This window comes from Tarenaya hassleriana, unplaced genomic scaffold, assembly GCF_000463585.1.
Source record: "Tarenaya hassleriana unplaced genomic scaffold, ASM46358v1 Cleome21, whole genome shotgun sequence".
Lineage (NCBI taxonomy): Eukaryota > Viridiplantae > Streptophyta > Magnoliopsida > Brassicales > Cleomaceae > Tarenaya > Tarenaya hassleriana.
This window is the reverse complement of record NW_010965451.1, coordinates 985,817-1,004,098: the sequence shown is the minus strand read 5'-3', so window position 1 is coordinate 1,004,098 and position 18,282 is coordinate 985,817. Positions and strand designations below refer to the sequence as shown.

Here is an 18,282-nt window from a genome sequence, read left to right as displayed (position 1 = left end):
ATTAAATCGGCTGTACAATTTTCTCCTCAAGCAGAGAAATTATCACTAAGTCATTTTATTAATTCAATTAATCCTTAAATTTCTTCTTTATATTTCTATTTTTCTCATTACAAATTAATTCTTTTTTAGTGTTTTGTGTTGTGTATGAATGTTTTTTCATTGCTTCCAAAAAATAAAAATAAAATCTGAACCAACGTAATTGGCAAACGTTTACAAACCCAAAGCCCAAAACCCAAAGCCCATTCCGCACCGGTTTAATTCGGTTAAATCTGTACCTATTAAACCGACATCCAATTTTGCGGTATCTCCACTGGTACGGCTATCTTGCACCACACGGCAGTTAAAACCCTAACGTAAAGCACAACTTTCCATTTACTTTAAACCTATGCAATTGCAAAACATACATTTCCCTTTATATTGCAAGGATTTCAGAACACGAGACCGTTTTTTTTTCTCCGACAAAGCAATTCAGTTTCATGAGAACCAACCACAACTCCTGTAACACGAACCCCGGGTTCGCCCGATTCGTCGGCTATATTCGGCTCGAGCCGCCGTCTTCTTGGCTTCTCGGTTCTTCCTGGCTTCGGCTTCAGCCCGTTTCTCTTCAGACCTTTGTCTCGCCATGGCGATTTTCTTCACCATCTTTGCCTCTGCTTCAGCTTTCATCTTCTCAACTTTAGCCTACAAAGATTTTGTAAGATCATTTTGTATAATAATAACCGAGATTTTGATTCTTCTATATCTCATGTACCTCTATACGCCGCCTTTCTGCTTCGAGCTTGGATTTTTCCTGACTCTCCCATGCCTGAATATTGATCTCCTCACGCTTATACCTAAATTTCATTTCGAAAACACGAGAAATAATCATTTCTTGCTATCATTCTCTCCATCTAGAACACTAGTGAGGTCACTAGAGCAGACAAAACCTTGCAGTATGCTTGGATTTCTCGGCTTCCTCCCACAAGGCTGCCCATTTTTCATGTTCAATCCTCTGAAGCTCCTCCATTTCGGAGTTTTTTCCATTGTTTTTAACGTTCTCCTCGTCTTCTTTACTTGCCCAAGTCGCAATGTTCGTCCGCCCTAGCTGAACCCCCAAGGCAACTATCTCTCTTCTCGTCCTCAGCTTGATTTCACGCTCAGACTGTTTGCATTTCGTGCTTTCTGATGGATCTTGCGAGGAAAACGGGTCTTGGCCGCGAGATCTAGGAGTCGAGGGAAGAGAAGAAGTTGGGCTGAGAAGAGGGGTCGTTGCCCCGACGGGTGTAGCAGTTCTAGAAGGTTCTTGACTCGCTACAGGTGTCATTTCCGTTCCCATATCTCTCATACAAACCGAACGCACCCCATGACCAGCTGCGTGTAAAGATCTACTATCAGTCAGAAGAATGAAACCCAGAAACACAAAAGTCAGAAGCCATGCTTGAATTGAAGATTGAAGTACCTGTTGATGAATTCTTTGTCCCGCTAAGATCAATCATGTTTTCTCCATTGGCTCGATCTGGAAAAGGGTGTGATGCGGGGGAAACCGACAGGAATTTCACTAATGGTTGAGAGAAACCGACCTTCTCGGTATCTGCAGCCGCCTTCATCTTGTTACATTCGTAACCCGCATTCTCGGGGGCGACTCTTAGCGGCAACTGGTTTCCCTGGCCACAGAAAGATCCGTTCTTGACTGAATTTTGTCGGTTCACAATCCACTTCTCGGCATCATTCCACTTGGACGGTATCTGTCTCGGGTATGAACTCGGGCCAGGATTACAGTTATAACGTTCGCCACCATTGGGAAACTCGAAACTAGGTGAGCTAGCATTGCTGTCATAATCGGGATTCTCGTCGTCTAGCTGTCTCGTCGGGTGAACCATACTCAAATCACCCTTTCTGAATTGATGGATTCTCGTCCGGTCCATCACTCGCGTTTCATTTGTAACTACAGGATCGAACACAACACGAGAAAATGATCGATCTTTCCGATTATAAATCATTAGAACATCAAGCAGAAGATTTTACCACCACTGTCAAGATCCGATTTGGAGTCTAATAAGCTGTTCTTGGCGAATTCCATAACGTTGGATCCTTCTTTCTTACTGCAATGGCGAGGACCCATCAGCTTCATTCGCAGCTTCGTGGGCGAGATTATAATCTTCTGATGAAATTCAGACCCAGAAATTAGAACAAAGTGATTGAGGCCAAGAACCCTAAAGGTGACAGCTTTCAGACAGAATATTCTTCAGGAGAAAAAAAGAATGAAACTTTCTGAAAACAAACTGAGCAGGGGATTGAAAAGTTTCCACTTTTGAGCAAAAATTCTTGAACAACACACATCAAAATAAAAACACATTTTTATTTTTTAAATTTCTGTAATTAAAACTCACTTTCTGTAGCCAAAATTCGAAACGATTTCTGGAATCTCAAAAAATGTGCAGCCAAATTCGAAAATCCAAACGAATTTATGAACTTGATTTTCCAGGATTTCTCAGATAAACGAACGAGCAGACCACGGGGAAAAAAATCCGTATTCGACGATCCCCATGAATCGATCAATACACAGTGAAAACCAAAATGAACAAAAGAACACTCAAATAAGGAGAAAACAGACAAGTAAAGATGAAGACTGAAAACAGATTTTGGTTCTTGTGGGGTTTTACCTGAACCTTCTCTATCCTCTCGCACTCCATTGCATCTCTCTCTCTCTCTATATATAATGGGTATATATATTTGTGTATATATGTGTGTATCCACAGCTCAAGCGTCTTCAAAACAGAAGAATAGGGTTTTTCTTTTCGAGAAAAACTCTGTACTGGTGGTGGTATGGGGTCATGGGGGACCGTGAATGCCACGTCATCATTCTCAATTTCACCCCAAAATTTACCTTTCTTACCTTTTTTCACTACCAATTTTATTTTTCTTTAATTTTCACTCCGGAGTTTACCTTTTTTCTTATTCAATACAAAATCGGTTTGATCGAGTATTATACATAGAAGAAAACGTCAATTAATTTGTTTCGATTTTTATTTTTTGTCCTCTGCTGCTTTGACCGTTGACTCCCTCTCTCTAATCATTTATCGCATTGTTGTAAATTTCAATTTTGAATTACACGGTTTGTGAATTTGTGACCTTCTCGTGTGTATACGTGTGCACCACCAATATAATATACCGACGATGATGATCGATCACAAAATTATCTTTAAAATTATGGGTTTGACTCCACAAATAGTGCATATATAAAGACTGATCTTAAATATAGGATGAACTTAGTCGGATCGAAATTCCGAAAAATCATCCTCGTTATAAAAAAAACTAAACATATTATATATATTCGTGCTACAATATCATGTATTTAGATAAATTTGCGAGACGCGTACCACGTGTCTATTTACATGAAGAGATTTTGATTATAGTACTAAGATATTGCATATTTTATAAGAGTTTTAAGCTATTAATTATAGCATGGAATATGATTTAAAAAATATTTGATTTTACTTATCCATAATCGCAAGAACAGATTGCATTCAACATGTGCTTAATCATCTTTTTATATGTCACGTTTTTTAATTAAGAACAGCCTATATATATATATTCACTATTCAGTATGCTTGATGTTATGAAAAAAATTGTTTAACATGATGAAACCACATCCTTATCAAAAAAACATGATGAAACCACATACTAATATCTAAAGCATTTTATGTGTTTTGCGATGAAAATCCAGAATTATAAATCTCTTTTTAAGGAGTGCAGTTTACATACATACATACATACATACATACATACATACATACATACATACATACATACATACATACATACATACATACATACATACATACATACATACATACATACATACATACATACATACATACATACATACATACATACATACATACATACATACATACATACATACATACATACATACATACATACATACATACATACATACATACATACATACATACATACATACATACATACATACATACATACATACATACATACATACATACATACATACATACATACATACATACATACATACATACGGTTCAAGTTCAAATGCATGAATTTGACACCAACTACAATTGTAGAAATGCTGGCAAGATCTTTCTGAAGTGGGACCACAAATATTTTAAAATGAAAACTATATAATATACAAAAAAAAAATAGCTTTTTGGTGAGGAGAATGATGGATTTGTTGAGGATCTTCTGAAGCAGAAACTTCTCTCGGAGGAGAACAACTCAGAAGGAGATCTTTGTCAAATCTCCAGACAAAATCCAAATGTTTTTTTTTTTATTTTCTTTTTTTTTATGTTATTTTTCCTCATTCGGGAGTGAATGAGTGTCAAACAGGTCGGCTCGACTCGATCTAATCTGAACCCACATTTGGTTCGAGAGTTTCGGATTTGGGTTAGTCCATTTGAGTCTATAGAATTTGGGTGAACTCAGGTCCAATCAAAGAGGATCAGCTCTTTAATATTTTACGTGTGTGCATTGATAATTTTTTATTACATTTATTTTTTAAAGAAAATCAAATTGGAATTTCGTACCGATCTAAAACCCGATTTGAGACCAGTTTGAAAATCCGAATTATTTTAGGTCAATATTTTAGATCCCAAACTTGATATTTTTTTTTTAAATGGATTCTGCCGAATTTCTGATTTTGGAGCCAAAATTGATACATGTATTTGCCCTACCTAATGGTCTTCATTGATCAATAAAAGTTGTTGCCTTAGGTAGTCCTGCATTTGTAATTGTACGTTTGAATCATTAACTACGATATCTTTTTAATTATTACAGGCAATATAAAATCATTTCACTACATTTAAATAATTTTAGGGAAAAGATAAAATATGATATGAAACAACTAAAGGTTGGTGATGCAAATTAACTCGTCTTTGATGGCTAACGTTTAATGTTACGAATCACGTTTTCCTCGGAGAAAATCTCCAGTCACATGCACGTATTTAAACGCGTTATTTACGTAGCCAAGTTTAATAACTGCGGTAATTAAATTGATTTTATTACATCCCACGCCCAGTCCTAAAATATTCACCATTCATACATTTCGTTGTATAACGGTCGTTGGCACACGTATAAATAATGATTATATTTCAAATGAACTTACTATCAATGGTTCTGTTGAGTATTATATAGAAAATAACGAAAATAATTAATACATTTCATTTTCTCGATTATTTTAACGATTTCAAATAGTTAAAGAAAGTAATCGAAACAACAACAATATTGAAAAAAAAATACAATCAACCCACTAATGCCTTTCATAAAATCCGTTTTGAGAGAGAAAATTGGATGATTTCTTCGAGTTTTTACTCCAGTGTGTCTGAAGATTATAATATATAATTTATTTTATAGTTGGTCGGTTGTTTAGTCAAAAGAGAAAAGAATTTAAGAGGAATTGGGCCTTTATTTTAATTTTGGACTTGGAGATACATTTTGAAAGGCTTTCTTTATGGTATTGGATTTATGAAGAAATGTTTAGGCCAAAAAAAAAGAAAAAAATCATCAAATAAATATCTAAACTTTTGATTTAATTGATATCTCAAATATAAAAATATAAAGTGAATATAAAAAACGAATTGAGATTGTAAATTATTTTCGATTTCGCGAGTATCAATTTAAAATATTTTAATAATTTAGGTATTAATCTGGTATATTTTAATATTTGAAGTATTAATTAGATAAAATTCAAGGTTTAAATATTTATTTGACAAAGTTGAGATATTTATATGAAATTTTTCAAGAAAAAAAAGGTCAATGTTATGGATAGAAACTTGGCCTTCAAATTATTCTAAAACCCTACTTGGATCTCGTGGAGCAGCGGTTCCAGATTTCTTTCTTTGTTTCTTCTTCAATTATCGAAGCTCATGCAAGTTTTCAGCTTTCCCCATTGTTGAAGCTCATGCATGTTTTCTCTACGTCATCGTCGTAAATTAAGCCTCAGTTTCAGACAGTTTGAATCATCGAGAGGAGAGAGAAGGGCTTGTCATCGTGTCGGAACGATGATCGATTATGAAAATCTAGGCAAATGTGTTATAAAATCGAGTTTATGCATTTATTTTTCTGATTTTTCATTTTGGAAAAAAGAAAAATTGATGAAAAAAATAATTGAATGAACGGATGAAATAGGAGAGAGGAGAGAGATTAGATTTCTTTTTTGATTTTTTTTTCTCTGAGCATTTTTTCCTTTATTTATAAAGTTCAAAATAACAACCTAAAAAGATACGCGCACACGAGTCTCGGTGCTTATTAACAACCAAATAACAATTCAAATCAAAACAAATAAAAACAAAACACACGTGGAAACAAGATTAACTCCAACAATCACCTCCTTAATCTTGTTCCTATGTCTTCACCTAGAGCAAAGTGGCCTCTTCTTCAACCTCTTCGACCAAATGAGCTGTGTCATCTCTCTCTTCTCTTGTTTTGCAATCAGAGGCGAAATGACCATATTTATGACATGCATAGCACATGATCTTATTTATATCAAACCTTGGTCTATCACCTCCTCGACCTCGTCCAAACGAACGACCTCTACCACGACCTCTTCTCCACTCACCTTGAGCGAGGAGAACGTGTTCATCAGCTCTCGATTCACGACCCCTTAACCGTTCCTCATGTGCCTTAAGTGATCCGGTAATTTCCTCGATAGACTTGGTCGTCAAATCTCCAAATTCCTCAATAGTTGATGCAAATTGGATATATTTCGTAGAAACAGATCTAAGCATTTTTTTAACAACGTACCCTTCGTTGACACTTTCTCCCAAAGCTTTTAATTTGTTAATTATCGTTGACACTCTTCCGGTGAACTCATCCACCGATTCGCTCTCTTCCATTTTGAGTCCTTCGAGCTCCCATCGTAGCGACTGTGCTTTGACCTCCTTTACTTTGTCTGCACCATGATTTAAAATCTTTAAGGCATCCCATGCTTCTTTTGCCGTTCTTTTTACTCCTATCTGTAACAGGGTCTCCTCACTTATACCCTGACAGATTGCTGCACGAGCCATCTTATCTTTGCTCTTATCGACAGATCCCTCTAACTCGATCGCATCCCAAACACCTTGTGCCTGCATATAAATTTCCATTTTCATAGCCCATACCGTGTAATTTGTCTTTGTCAGGAGTGGGTATTGAAGAGACACACTTCCTTCCTTTATCTTCGTTGTCTCAACACCTTCACTTTGAATACCCTTGCCACTCCGATCGACACTTCGAATGGCACTCCCCGACGACTCTTCCATTGACATAGATTTCGACATGAACTATGAAAGGAAACACAACAACCGTGGCTCTGATACCACTGTTATAAAATCATCAAGAGTTTATGCATTTATTTTTCTGATTTTTCATTTTGGAAAAAAGAAAAATTGATGAAAAAAATAATTGAATGAACGGATGAAATAGGAGAGAGGAGAGAGATTAGATTTCTTTTTTGATTTTTTTTTCTCTGAGCATTTTTTCCTTTATTTATAAAGTTCAAAATAACAACCTAAAAAGATACGCGCACACGAGTCTCGGTGCTTATTAACAACCAAATAACAATTCAAATCAAAACAAATAAAAACAAAACACACGTGGAAACAAGATTAACTCCAACAAAATGGGTATCTGAAAGTCATGGACTTTCGACTAATTTATTCAAGGGTGAAGGAAACTAAATTCCATGATTCTCGAAACCCTAGAATCACAAGCTTCGAGGAAGAAGACGATGTCGGTTAGACTGAAAAAAGGCCGGTTTGTATAATGTTTTTTTCATGCCTGTTGGTAGCAGGGCCGTCTCATAAATTTTTGGGACCCTATACATATTTTAAATTTATATAAATTAATAAATTTAAAAATAATAATTTTAAATAAAATAAAAAAATTAAAAATTGTATTATTTCCAAAAACATTTAAAAATGATATAAATATATTTAATTTAACATAATATACCAATGAACTGCTATAATATATTTTAATTAGTTTTAATAAATGTTTTTAATATATTTTATAGAAACAATCAGTTCTAATAAATATTTTTTTATAACAATTATAATATATTTTGGTTTTAGCTATTAAAAATAAATATTTTAATTTATTTAATAATAATAAAGATAATTAATAATAACAAAAGTTGTTACCGTTTATAAATAATTTTAATTATTTTCTATTATTAATAATTAATAATTAATAATTAATAAGGGGCCCATAAATTTTGGGGGTCATGTTCCATCGCACCTTTTGAACATGCTAATAGACGGCTCTGGTTGGTAGATATCTTTCCATACGTACCGTCACACTCAAAGTGTCGCTTTCAAGAATCTCCCGCGAAAAAGGTAACCGAAAATATTTTTTGTCCGTTTAAACCAATGATTAATCGATTATCATCATGTGATTTTCACTGTTGTTTATTGCTAACGTTTCAGATGCCATTGCCGTTATTATCACATTGCATTTTGACGTGAACATCGTAACCATAACTAATCAATTACATCGTAACAGATATTATAGATTCCATCTATATACGATTATATATATATATGTGTGTGTTAATTATAGATTCCAAATTGGATGACGTGGAAATTTTAAGATATTTTCAGACCAAAAGAAAAGGGTAGAAAGCCTTATGACACATTTTTTTTTTGTTGCATGTCAATGTTTCCCCTACAAGTTTGTCCAAAGAAAGATGCACATCCATCTATATGATTTGTGTGTACGATAATTGTACGTTAATTTGTGATTAAAAATTGTTAGTATTTTCAGCCCGACTCGACTCCGAGACGAGGAAGAGAATGTTAAATAAGGGAGAAATTTACAGCTTAAAAAAAAAGGAAACCAGATTCAAATATATGCGTTTATTTGATATTTTAACTTGATTATTTTGTTATGAATTTTTATTTTTAAAAAATAAAAGTATTTAGTTATTTATTGAGTTTTCCATTCAATTCATTTTTTTTCTTAATTTTATTAAAAACAATTATTTTCTAGAAATAATTTCATTCACATTATATTTTTCTATTCATTTTTGTATTCGATTCCAATTTTAGTTCATTTAATTAAACCATCATAACTAATAAATTTTAACACGTTTATATATTACTAAAACACGTTTTAAAATATTTGAATCGGAAAGCCAATTTTAATCTTGTCGTTTAGTTGAAATATTTAGATAATATATATATATATAACAGACTGAAATTCTGTATATTCTAAATATAACATGTAATAGAAATATAAAGTGTTGCAAATTTCACGTGTTTTTTTGACGTTTTCTTTTTATTGTATACATAATGGGACATCAAGACAACCCCCAGTGGCAGTGGGTGACATGCAACATTATTCAAGATATTTTCAGACCAAAAGAAAAGGTGGAAAGCTTTATAGAACACTTTTTTTTTTTTTTGCATATGTCATTTTTTTCCGTACAAGATTGTCCAAAAACACACCACGTGTCTACACGTAATATATATTATACGGTTTGTTTGTACGTACGTTATCTTACGTTATTTTGTGATTCCAAATTATTGGCATTTTCTGCCCCGGCTCCTAAGAGGAATGTAATTTTAAATAGGGAGAGAAATGTAAAGCTTAGACAACAGAAACAATCAAATATTGGGATAGAAGCAACAATATACTTATATATAACATATAAACACATGAGTAACAAAATTCTAGATTTTTTTTTTATAATTTATAAATTTATCCGACCACTTGAATCACCCTATCTAAATAAAAACTTAAATCTGGATTGAAAAAGAGTTTTCTCTTATCTTTTACCGATTAAGTCATCACCTAATCTTGATCTTCTAACAGTCTTACAGTTTTTTTTTTACATTTCTTTTTTTTTACTGTGCATGACGGAAAATCAAGATAAACCAAATTGAATGATCTGAAAATTCATTTAAGATATTTTCAGACCAAAAGTAAAAGGTAGAAAGCTTTTTAACCCTTTTTTTCCACACAAGATGGTAAGACACACACACATATATATATATATATATGTTATTTGTGTGTACGTTAAGTGTACCTTATGAACCCTTCACTCTTTTGGCCTTTTTTCTCAAATACAACTATTACTGTGACTTCTATTTCAACGGCACACTATTGAAAATCCCTTCAATTTTTTTACAGATTGTACATCACTTTTCATACAAAAAGACTTAAATATCCCTACATATAAAATCTCTAAAATACCCTTTCTTTAATCATTGGACAATAAAAAATGAGAATTAAAAATTAGATTTAATATAAGATTAATGCAGTTTTTTTTCGCATTTGTTTTTTTTTGCCTTGGGCCCACGTGTCAAGATACGTTTTTTTTCGTGATGATTTTTTTCCTTAAATTTAAACTTTTGAACATTTTTTTTAAAATTTTGATTTTCATAAAAAAAAATCTTTTTTTCATCAATTACTACTTTTTGGAATTTATTTTGAATTTAATATATTTTGAAAACAAATTTTGAGAAATTTATTTATAAAAAAAGCATAGTCTCAAAAAGAAAGAAATTGATCAACGGAAAGAAAAAATTTGTCCCTGACCTACAATCAGAAAATTAAGTATGAAAATAATTGAGAAAAACAAAAAAAAACTGACATATGTCGAAAAAATAAAATTTTGTCTTATTATAAACCAAAACTAGTATTTTGCAACTGGAATATGAATACATTACGATTTTCGAAATTCGATGAAAATGTCCTAAAAATCGTTAAATGAAACGAATTTTTATTAAGAATTCATATATATTGACTGAATATTGTCTACTTAAGTGGAAAAATTGAGTTTAAAATCAAATTACAAAACTTTTATATAAAATCATCAATTTTGGACCAAATCACTTCATAACTTTTCTTAAACATATAGGAGTGTTTTCTAACTTTCATGATAAAAAATTTCAAAATTTTTATTTTCTTAATTTGTACCTTTAAATCATTTTGTAATACATATTTGGTATGTTTTCATTATTAATCGACAAAAAATTTATCAAAATTTATGAGTATTTATATAAATACGACTAATGTAGGTCGTATTTAAATTATAATCTATAATGTTTTCGTAATAGATTTTTTTATCATGGATCCACCTGTCAGATGATTACTTTGACTTTTCTTTCATCAATTACGACTTTCTTTTTAATATTGTGACTTACTTTTTAATATTGCGACTTACTTTTTAATATTGAAAAATAGCAACTATTTTATTGCAACTTACTTTTTAATAAATTGCAACATACTTATTCCATTAAATACGACTTCAAAGTTTACAAAATCAACCTATATTCAAGTAACACAAAATATCATAACATCAAACCTAATACAAAATACCAAAATAAAACATAACATCTCACAAAACAATATAACATATAATAAAATTAAATTTATTTCAAATATCTTCAACTAGAAAATACCATAATATGATAAATATATAAGAATATTTTTAATCATTTTTGTTAAAAAAATTCAAAATTTTTATTTGTTTAATTATAAAAAAAAAATATGTATTTTTTCACAGCTAAATTTTTATCTTGGATCTATTTGTCAGATGCTTATCTTTTTTCTTTTTTTCCTTCATGACTTTTTTTTACTTAAATTCAAACTTTTGAACATTTTTTTTTTAAATTTAACTTTCATAAAAAAATTATTTTTTTACTTTCATCGATTTCCATTTTTCTTCGTTGATTTGTTTCAAAATCGCCGTTCGTTTTGTCTGATTTCGCACTTTCTCCCTTTTTTTTTAAATATGTAAAAACTGTTAAAAAAAATTTAAAATAAATCTGTTTTTTTCTCGCGTTTTTCTCCCTCTCTCTCAAATAAATCGGTACACGTGCATGTAGTTCTCATCCGTTCTCTTCATTAAGGGCTACATAGTCTTTTCCATTTATTTTAAGAGTAAAGAAGATTTTTGCTAATAGATTATATTTTTAAGGTGTACCCATGAAATAGAAGCGACAGGAACAGTGTATTTGAGAAAAAATGCCCACTCTTTTGGTGTTGAGAATTCTTTTGTCCGGTGACCGGAGATTAATTTTCCGGCGAAATGGACCAATCTTGGCGTATGAGGATGGGCTTTGACCCGTTCTCCCCCGTCACCAATCCGTGGACCAAACCTTCTCCGCCGCATCCTCCGTGGATGCCGACCACCCTCCGCCGACCATTTTCACTCGGAGATTTTCCGGCGACTTCACGCGGTCCAACTCCTTCTACGACGAGGTTTTCCAGTCGCCGGAGTTCGGATCCCGGAAGCTTCCGGCCTTCAAACCTCACGGGCGTAATTTCCCAGCGTTCAGGATTCCCGCCGGCGGATACGGGTTTCACGTCGGAGGAGCCGGTGGCCGGAGAACAACGACGGAGAGGTCCCAGACGAAGCTGAGGTCAACTGCGGTCTCCGGAGATGACGTGGCACCGACTTCCTTCACTTCTAAGCTCAGGTAAATTTACTTAATTGATCCTCCAACCACGCGGACTCATTGAACAACTGACGAGGGTAAAGCACCTTTAACCAAAAAAAACCAAAACAAAAAACTGACGAGGGTGATTTAGTCATTTCACGTGATCTATTCCTATTTTTTGTTCCTTTCAGAAAACTGAATATTTGGTCGAGAAGGAGAACAGGACACCATCCGGAACCGAAGAAACAGGACATTCCGGCATTCGGACAAGCCGGAGATTCCTTCTCCGGCAACAAAAACATGGCGGAAAATGCAGATTTCTACTATGGCGGTGCCCGGAGAGCCTCCCCCGAGACAAAAAGCCTGGACGGTTCTGGACCGAGCTCTCGTGCATCATCCTCTCCTCCTCCCTCTGTTTGCGAGAAGATCGAAATGGAACAGAGGGAAGATGATGATGATGAATACGAAGTGACGAACTCGTACGGGACCGATGACTACAATCATTACCATGGAAGAGGAAGTTCGAATTCGATTGATATAGAAGAAGCTATCGCCTGGGCAAAAGAGAGATTTCTCCGTCCGGACACGAAGCCACAGTTTACTGAAACAGAGTGTAGATCCTATGAAGGAAGTTTTGGGAATTCAACATGGAAACCAACCACAACAGTAAGTTTTTTCAGACATCTCCTTGCATTTCTTTCCTGTAGAATGCTGTCAACTCTGAAACTGACAACGATGTGATGATTTTCAGGAAGACAAAGAAGAAAGCAACTCTTAGATCAAGGAAGAGGAAGAGAAATCAGACGAACAAGTGAGCGAGATTCTCTGAGAAAATCAGTAAAACCTCTGTTTCTGTGCTATCTCTGAATAGGAACTTACGGGGAAAATCTGGCAGGTGGAGATGGAGAAGGAAGAAGAGATAACACGTTGGTTAACCGGAAAGGAAACCAACATCAGATTCCTGCTCTCATCTCTCCACCACGTAAATTCACAAACTCTGCTTCCAAACCGCAATTCAAGAAACCCGACCCTGCATATACTGACATTTTTGGGTTTTGCAGATTCTTTGGCCCGGGAGCGGATGGTACGAAATTACTCTGGCGAATCTGCGAGAAGGAACACAAGTGAAGAAGGCATACCAGAAGGCTCGGCTATGTCTGCACCCAGATAAGTTGCAGCAGAGAGGAGCCTCACCGCCTCATAAGTACATCGCCAAGAGAGTCTTCGTTATTCTTCAGGTACGTATCTGAAGAAATTTCGGATTTTGACACGAACCCGACCGAGATACTGGTTTAGCCCAGATCTCAAAGCTTCAGTTGTTGGTTTGATCTGGTTATGTCTGTCAGGATGCATGGGCGGCATATGTATCAAGAGAAGGGTTCTCGAGCTAGACCAGTCGGTTCAAGGCACTCCGGTTTCAGTATAAACCGTAATATGCTCACCAAATCATCAGGTTTGTCACGGGTTAAATTCCAGGTTGAGTACCATGTAAGAAGAATATCAAATGAAAAGTTTGGTTCTTTTTATGTAAAATAAGTCAGATGAAGACTCCCTATGTTCTTTTTTTCTTTCTTCCATAATCCATGTTCTACATGAACACCAAGCTACTTGAACAAAAATTATTTTCGACACCAAACAAATGGAACATATGTAAATAAACTCTACGAATCGAATGAAAATGAATGACGGGAAGTTTTAGGCTGTTTTCCCGTCGCCTCATATCGATCAAACGTCAATGCAACAAGCGAAAAAGCTCGGTATAAAGAGAAACTGACCGGAGATTTTGTCACTTGTTTCTGGTGATGACTCTATGGGTGATATCGATAAGCGCCCTCCTACACCTTTTCACGTCTTCGTCATCGGTTTCGGGTAAATCACCGATAGCCGCTGCAGCGAGGTTGGCATGCTCCAAAGCTAGCTCTCTCGTCCTTTGTATTCCCCTGCTCTTCCCGAGATACTCTAGCGCCTGTAATACAAAAAAAAAAGACGGACATTCCTAAATCGGTGAAAAAAACGGAAGGAAATGATTCGGGTACACAAAAAGCTTCCAAAGATGCAAACTTTCAGTATAAACAAGGCATTTAACATGAAAAAGGAAAGAACAGAGCAATAGGATCATAATCTTAATGTATGAAACTTACAATGTTGATGTTGGCCGGATTGTCGAACCCCTGATGAACAATCTCACTTAGTTGAGGGTACTCCTCCATGGCAAAGAGGATTGGAGCTGTTATGATTCCCTGCAGAAAGAGATTTAAAAATGGTTATAACAAGGCTCAGATCAGAAAGTTTTCATCTTCGAGGCTATGAAAAAAGAAAGAACAGAGCAATAGGATCATAATCTACAGAAGAAGTGTTATATATTACGTGGCGGATATCGGAAAGAGATCCCTTCCCGAGAGATGTTGAAGTGCCCGTGAAATCGAGGACGTCGTCTATCAATTGGTATGCCAATCCCTGAAAGCAGAAAATAATAACTGATCGGCAGAAATGGAGGCAACGGAATCGATGGAGAACAAACACAGTGGAGATACAAACCAGATTCTTCCCGTACTCAAACGCTAACATGGCAACTTCCGTTGTTTGTCCAGCGAGAATGGCAATGGACTTGCAGCTATTCGAAATTAGTGATGCGGTCTTATAATACGTCTTCTGCATGTAGTAGTTCATACTGCACTCACAAACACACACACACACACACACTGATGAATCTTATGTCTGAAAAAGAGTATACTGAGCATACCGATCGAGCGGTGAGTGAGGAAAAAGAATCAAAAGTCCGAGAAGTATTTTCGTTACATGCTCGGGAAATCTAAGGATCCGTTAGTTAAAGAATAGGCTAGAAGATTATGCTATCGTTATACCAAGCAAGCGAGAGCGAAATTTTACCTGTGACGCTGCTCGGATGTGCTTGTCATCTGCATGGTTTCACCCGTAACGAGATGCTCCACAACTGTTGCAATCAGCGATACAACCTAAAAGGCAAATAAATAACGAGATCGATGGCTTGCATGACCCAAAAAAAAAAAGAAATGCTTGATGATGGTGAAATTGATGAATCTTGAGAAATTGTCTTCACAGAAAGGACACAGATTCTGTGGAGACAGTGATTTCTTGAACAAGTCTTTCCGTAAATATTTACTGTCTGAATGAAAAAACTGAGTGGACCCTTTAGTCTTACCTCGGTATTTTTCAAAGAAGCAAGAGCCACACAAGCTCGAGAGAGCAAAAAGTCTCCAGCTAATACAGATATCTACACCATCGATTCAACGGTGAAATATCAAATTATCAATAAACAAAATTTTGACAAAGATATTCGAGTTCGGAGAAGCTAATTATCTGCCTATACCTTGTTTCCCATCACAAGATTCAATGAACCAATACCACGTCTCGTATCTGCGTCATCCAAGACATCATCGTGCAGAAGGCTCGCAACCTACAACGGGTTAAGCATATAATAATCTCAATCAAGAATGTTTCCAATCTCCATTTTTAAGAAAGAATCAGTAAATCTCTGTATAGTTGAAAGCAACATCCGAGGAAAACAAGTCTAGAAACTAACATGTATCATTTCTGTGATTTCAGCAATACGTTGTTGCCTTGCACGCAGTTCTGATGCAGGCATGGCTACAGACTCGCCACCTGATACTTCGGGTAGGCGTACATTTAGAGCAGTTGCCATCAAGAGCAAGACCTGAAAACATTAGTATGTGTCCATTAAGCTTCTTCAATTCAAAATGATTGACAAAAAAATCATAAGAGAAGACAACTGAGGCTTCACACACAGTATAAAGGAGGACAACGAGTTTACTGTTTTGGACTCTGATTTAGCAAGAACAGTAAAGAAGAACGGGAAACAAGACACGGAAGTCGATTCAGATTTTGCAATGAAAAGATACAGAAAGGATAGAGACGTAAAGAATTCATTGTCATTACCGTTGGACGAAAGCGTTTTCCTTCAACCCCCATTTTAAAGAAATACTCAGCTGCAGAGGCAAGCGAGGGAACCTGGACAGTGGAAGATAGATGAAAACTATTCGGTCTTACCGTTGGACGAAAGCGTTTTCCTTCAACATCAAATCTGCTTCCACCACTCTTCGTAAACATGCTAACTCAAATCGAAACTTAAGAAAAAGGTGCAATGCTACTAAGAAATACCTCAGCAACCACCATGGCCCGCAACTTATTACCGAGAAGAGAAAGCTCATCGGCAACAAGGGAGAATGGGTCAAGCTCCTCTTGGCAAAGGACGGTCTCGTTCTTTAGAAAAAGGCGAAAAGATGAGCAAAACTGGAATTAGGACAATGAGAGTTGCATCTATGCTACGGATATCTCTAATTGGAAATCTATCAAATGACTTTCAACCATTGGATCTGACAAGGGAGATTAGAGAAGTAGATTCGAACCTCAACTAACGAGCTGCTCTGATGATAGAACTGATGTCTGAAAGTACCAAAAACAGGAGATCTCCATGAATAAGTTCCTCCGCAACCGAAACCCTACTAAACATCATAAATCATAACAGCCAAACCATCTATTGGTTAGATCACTAATGACAAGAATGTGAAACTTTGATAATCAAAACTCAGTTCAGCAGTTTTTCCTGTCCTCTCTCTCTCTCAGACAACATTCACACGCAACAACCACTCCTTAAAACCTCCAAATTAAGCATTAATTAAAGCATTCGGAGAAAAATTGAACTCTTTTCATATAATGGTAAAAAAATGTTGGAATCAGCTGTTTTAAACACTAATAATAATGGTTGGTGATTAGTTGAGAGGATTTGTGTCCCCAATTTACAATTAGATCATGAATCTTTGTCACTGTGCATCACAGATTGCAAAACTTGAAACAAAAGTAAGAGGAACAAAAGTCACATGTGCTACAGGAGAAAACTGCGGAGTCCGTAAACTCATTACGACGATCAGAACACAACCAATTTCCTTAAATCTTGTCGACAATCCTTAATTGAAGAAACCCTAATCGAATAATTTCGTTTTCAGCAAGGGAAACGATTAGTTACCTCCTGTGTGGGGTCAGAACGAGAATGGTCCTGATCGGGGACGACGATGTGCCGATGAGCACCGAGAAAAGAAGGGCAACCAAAGAAGCTTCCTTTTCTCGGAAACTTCGAAGAAATCCGAGAAAATCCTCTGGAAAATAACATTTTTCTCTCTCTTTTGAATCCAAACACCAATCGCTCCTCCCAGAAAGCCCGCTAATTTTCAGAATCTGATCAAAACCCAGGTCGAATAGCAACAACAGGAACCGACTTTGCTCTTTCTCCTGAGATCATTAGTAGGACAATCACGAAATCGCCATATGCGCCGCCGACGAAGAACCTCAGTAATGAAAATATTTGTTAAGAAAAAGTCTATTTCGCCCTCTCGTTGGTGTTTTTTTTAGGGTTCCTCATCTCTCGAGGGTTTTAATGCAAATTTAATTAAATTATTCAGAATCGTCTCTCTTTTTTTTTCTTTCCATTTTGGGTTTTTGTTCCTTCACGCCAAAACAGAACCAACGACTATAACGCCGACGTAGGAGAACAAATCAGTTTTGGATTCGTCTTCCTTCGTTAATTTAACGCGTTAAGGTTACAGATTTTTTTTTATTGATAATATGTTATTTGTGAAGAGAGTTCGAATGAGGGTGGAACACTCTTCGTGTATAATCACTTATGAGTTGAGCCAACCACTCTTGGTTTTGGTTAAAGTTACGGAATTTGATTCCCGATGCAAAAATGATGCACTAAAGGTCCATTATTCACTTTTCATCTTATACACACATATACACACAATGCAATCCGAATTTTTTCTGCATATTTAGTTTTATATCTAAGTCTAACGTGACCATATATTTTACTAACACTAACAACCTTTCTCTGAAATCTACACAAAATGAT

General features: G+C 35.4%; 3 protein-coding genes across 6 annotated transcripts; 1 reads left to right on the top strand and 2 right to left on the bottom strand.

Moving 5' to 3' along the window:
• Positions 1–354: 354 nt before the first annotated feature.
• Positions 355–2,733, bottom strand: LOC104814313. Of its 2 annotated transcripts, none has more exons than XM_010542297.2 (6): positions 2,643–2,733; positions 2,005–2,140; positions 1,439–1,924; positions 927–1,350; positions 752–833; positions 355–681 (listed from the first exon to the last, which is right to left on the bottom strand). In XM_010542297.2, exons 1-6 carry the CDS (start codon positions 2,670–2,672, stop codon positions 475–477), a joined length of 1,365 nt encoding a protein of 454 aa, XP_010540599.1. In that variant the 5' UTR covers positions 2,673–2,733; the 3' UTR covers positions 355–474. The 2 variants fall into 2 exon arrangements, with proteins under 2 accessions (XP_010540599.1, XP_010540600.1); XM_010542298.2 differs by having other exon boundaries at positions 2,005–2,137; positions 2,643–2,687.
• Positions 2,734–11,621: 8,888 nt separating this feature from the next.
• LOC104814311 (J domain-containing protein required for chloroplast accumulation response 1-like) lies at positions 11,622–14,063 on the top strand. Of its 3 annotated transcripts, XM_010542294.1 has the most exons (5): positions 11,622–13,046; positions 13,132–13,191; positions 13,276–13,362; positions 13,442–13,618; positions 13,727–14,063. In XM_010542294.1, exons 3-5 carry the CDS (start codon positions 13,282–13,284, stop codon positions 13,769–13,771), a joined length of 303 nt encoding a protein of 100 aa, XP_010540596.1. In that variant the 5' UTR covers positions 11,622–13,046; positions 13,132–13,191; positions 13,276–13,281; the 3' UTR covers positions 13,772–14,063. The 3 variants fall into 3 exon arrangements, with proteins under 3 accessions (XP_010540596.1, XP_010540594.1, XP_010540593.1); XM_010542292.1 differs by having other exon boundaries at positions 11,623–13,046; positions 13,276–14,063; XM_010542291.2 differs by having other exon boundaries at positions 11,623–13,046; positions 13,132–14,063.
• LOC104814312 (solanesyl diphosphate synthase 3, chloroplastic/mitochondrial-like) lies at positions 13,918–17,875 on the bottom strand. Its single transcript, XM_010542296.2, has 12 exons — positions 17,404–17,875; positions 16,787–16,879; positions 16,539–16,640; positions 16,317–16,388; positions 15,943–16,074; positions 15,730–15,816; positions 15,562–15,633; positions 15,270–15,355; positions 14,919–15,051; positions 14,748–14,837; positions 14,522–14,620; positions 13,918–14,346 (listed from the first exon to the last, which is right to left on the bottom strand). The coding sequence occupies exons 1-12, from the start codon at positions 17,545–17,547 to the stop codon at positions 14,167–14,169; spliced, it is 1,290 nt and encodes a 429-aa protein (XP_010540598.1). The 5' UTR covers positions 17,548–17,875; the 3' UTR covers positions 13,918–14,166.
• Positions 17,876–18,282: the final 407 nt, after the last annotated feature.

Excerpts from the sequence above, each read along its gene's own strand:
- LOC104814313 (XM_010542297.2), bottom strand. The coding sequence starts at position 2,672 with ATGGAGTGCGAGAGGATAGAGAAGGTTCAG. Across the intron at positions 2,141-2,642 it reads AGAGGATAGAGAAGGTTCAG|AAGATTATAATCTCGCCCAC; the intron begins GTAAAACCCCAC and ends GAATTTCATCAG. Across the intron at positions 1,925-2,004 it reads ATCGGATCTTGACAGTGGTG|TTACAAATGAAACGCGAGTG; the intron begins GTAAAATCTTCT and ends TCGATCCTGTAG.
- LOC104814311 (XM_010542291.2), top strand. The coding sequence starts at position 12,681 with ATGGCGGAAAATGCAGATTTCTACTATGGCGGTGCCCGGAGAGCCTCC. Across the intron at positions 13,047-13,131 it reads CATGGAAACCAACCACAACA|GAAGACAAAGAAGAAAGCAA; the intron begins GTAAGTTTTTTC and ends GATGATTTTCAG.
- LOC104814312 (XM_010542296.2), bottom strand. The coding sequence starts at position 17,547 with ATGTTATTTTCCAGAGGATTTTCTCGGATTTCTTCGAAGTTTCCGAGA. Across the intron at positions 15,356-15,561 it reads CTTCTTTGAAAAATACCGAG|GTTGTATCGCTGATTGCAAC; the intron begins GTAAGACTAAAG and ends TTTGCCTTTTAG. Across the intron at positions 14,838-14,918 it reads TTGAGTACGGGAAGAATCTG|GGATTGGCATACCAATTGAT; the intron begins GTTTGTATCTCC and ends TTCTGCTTTCAG.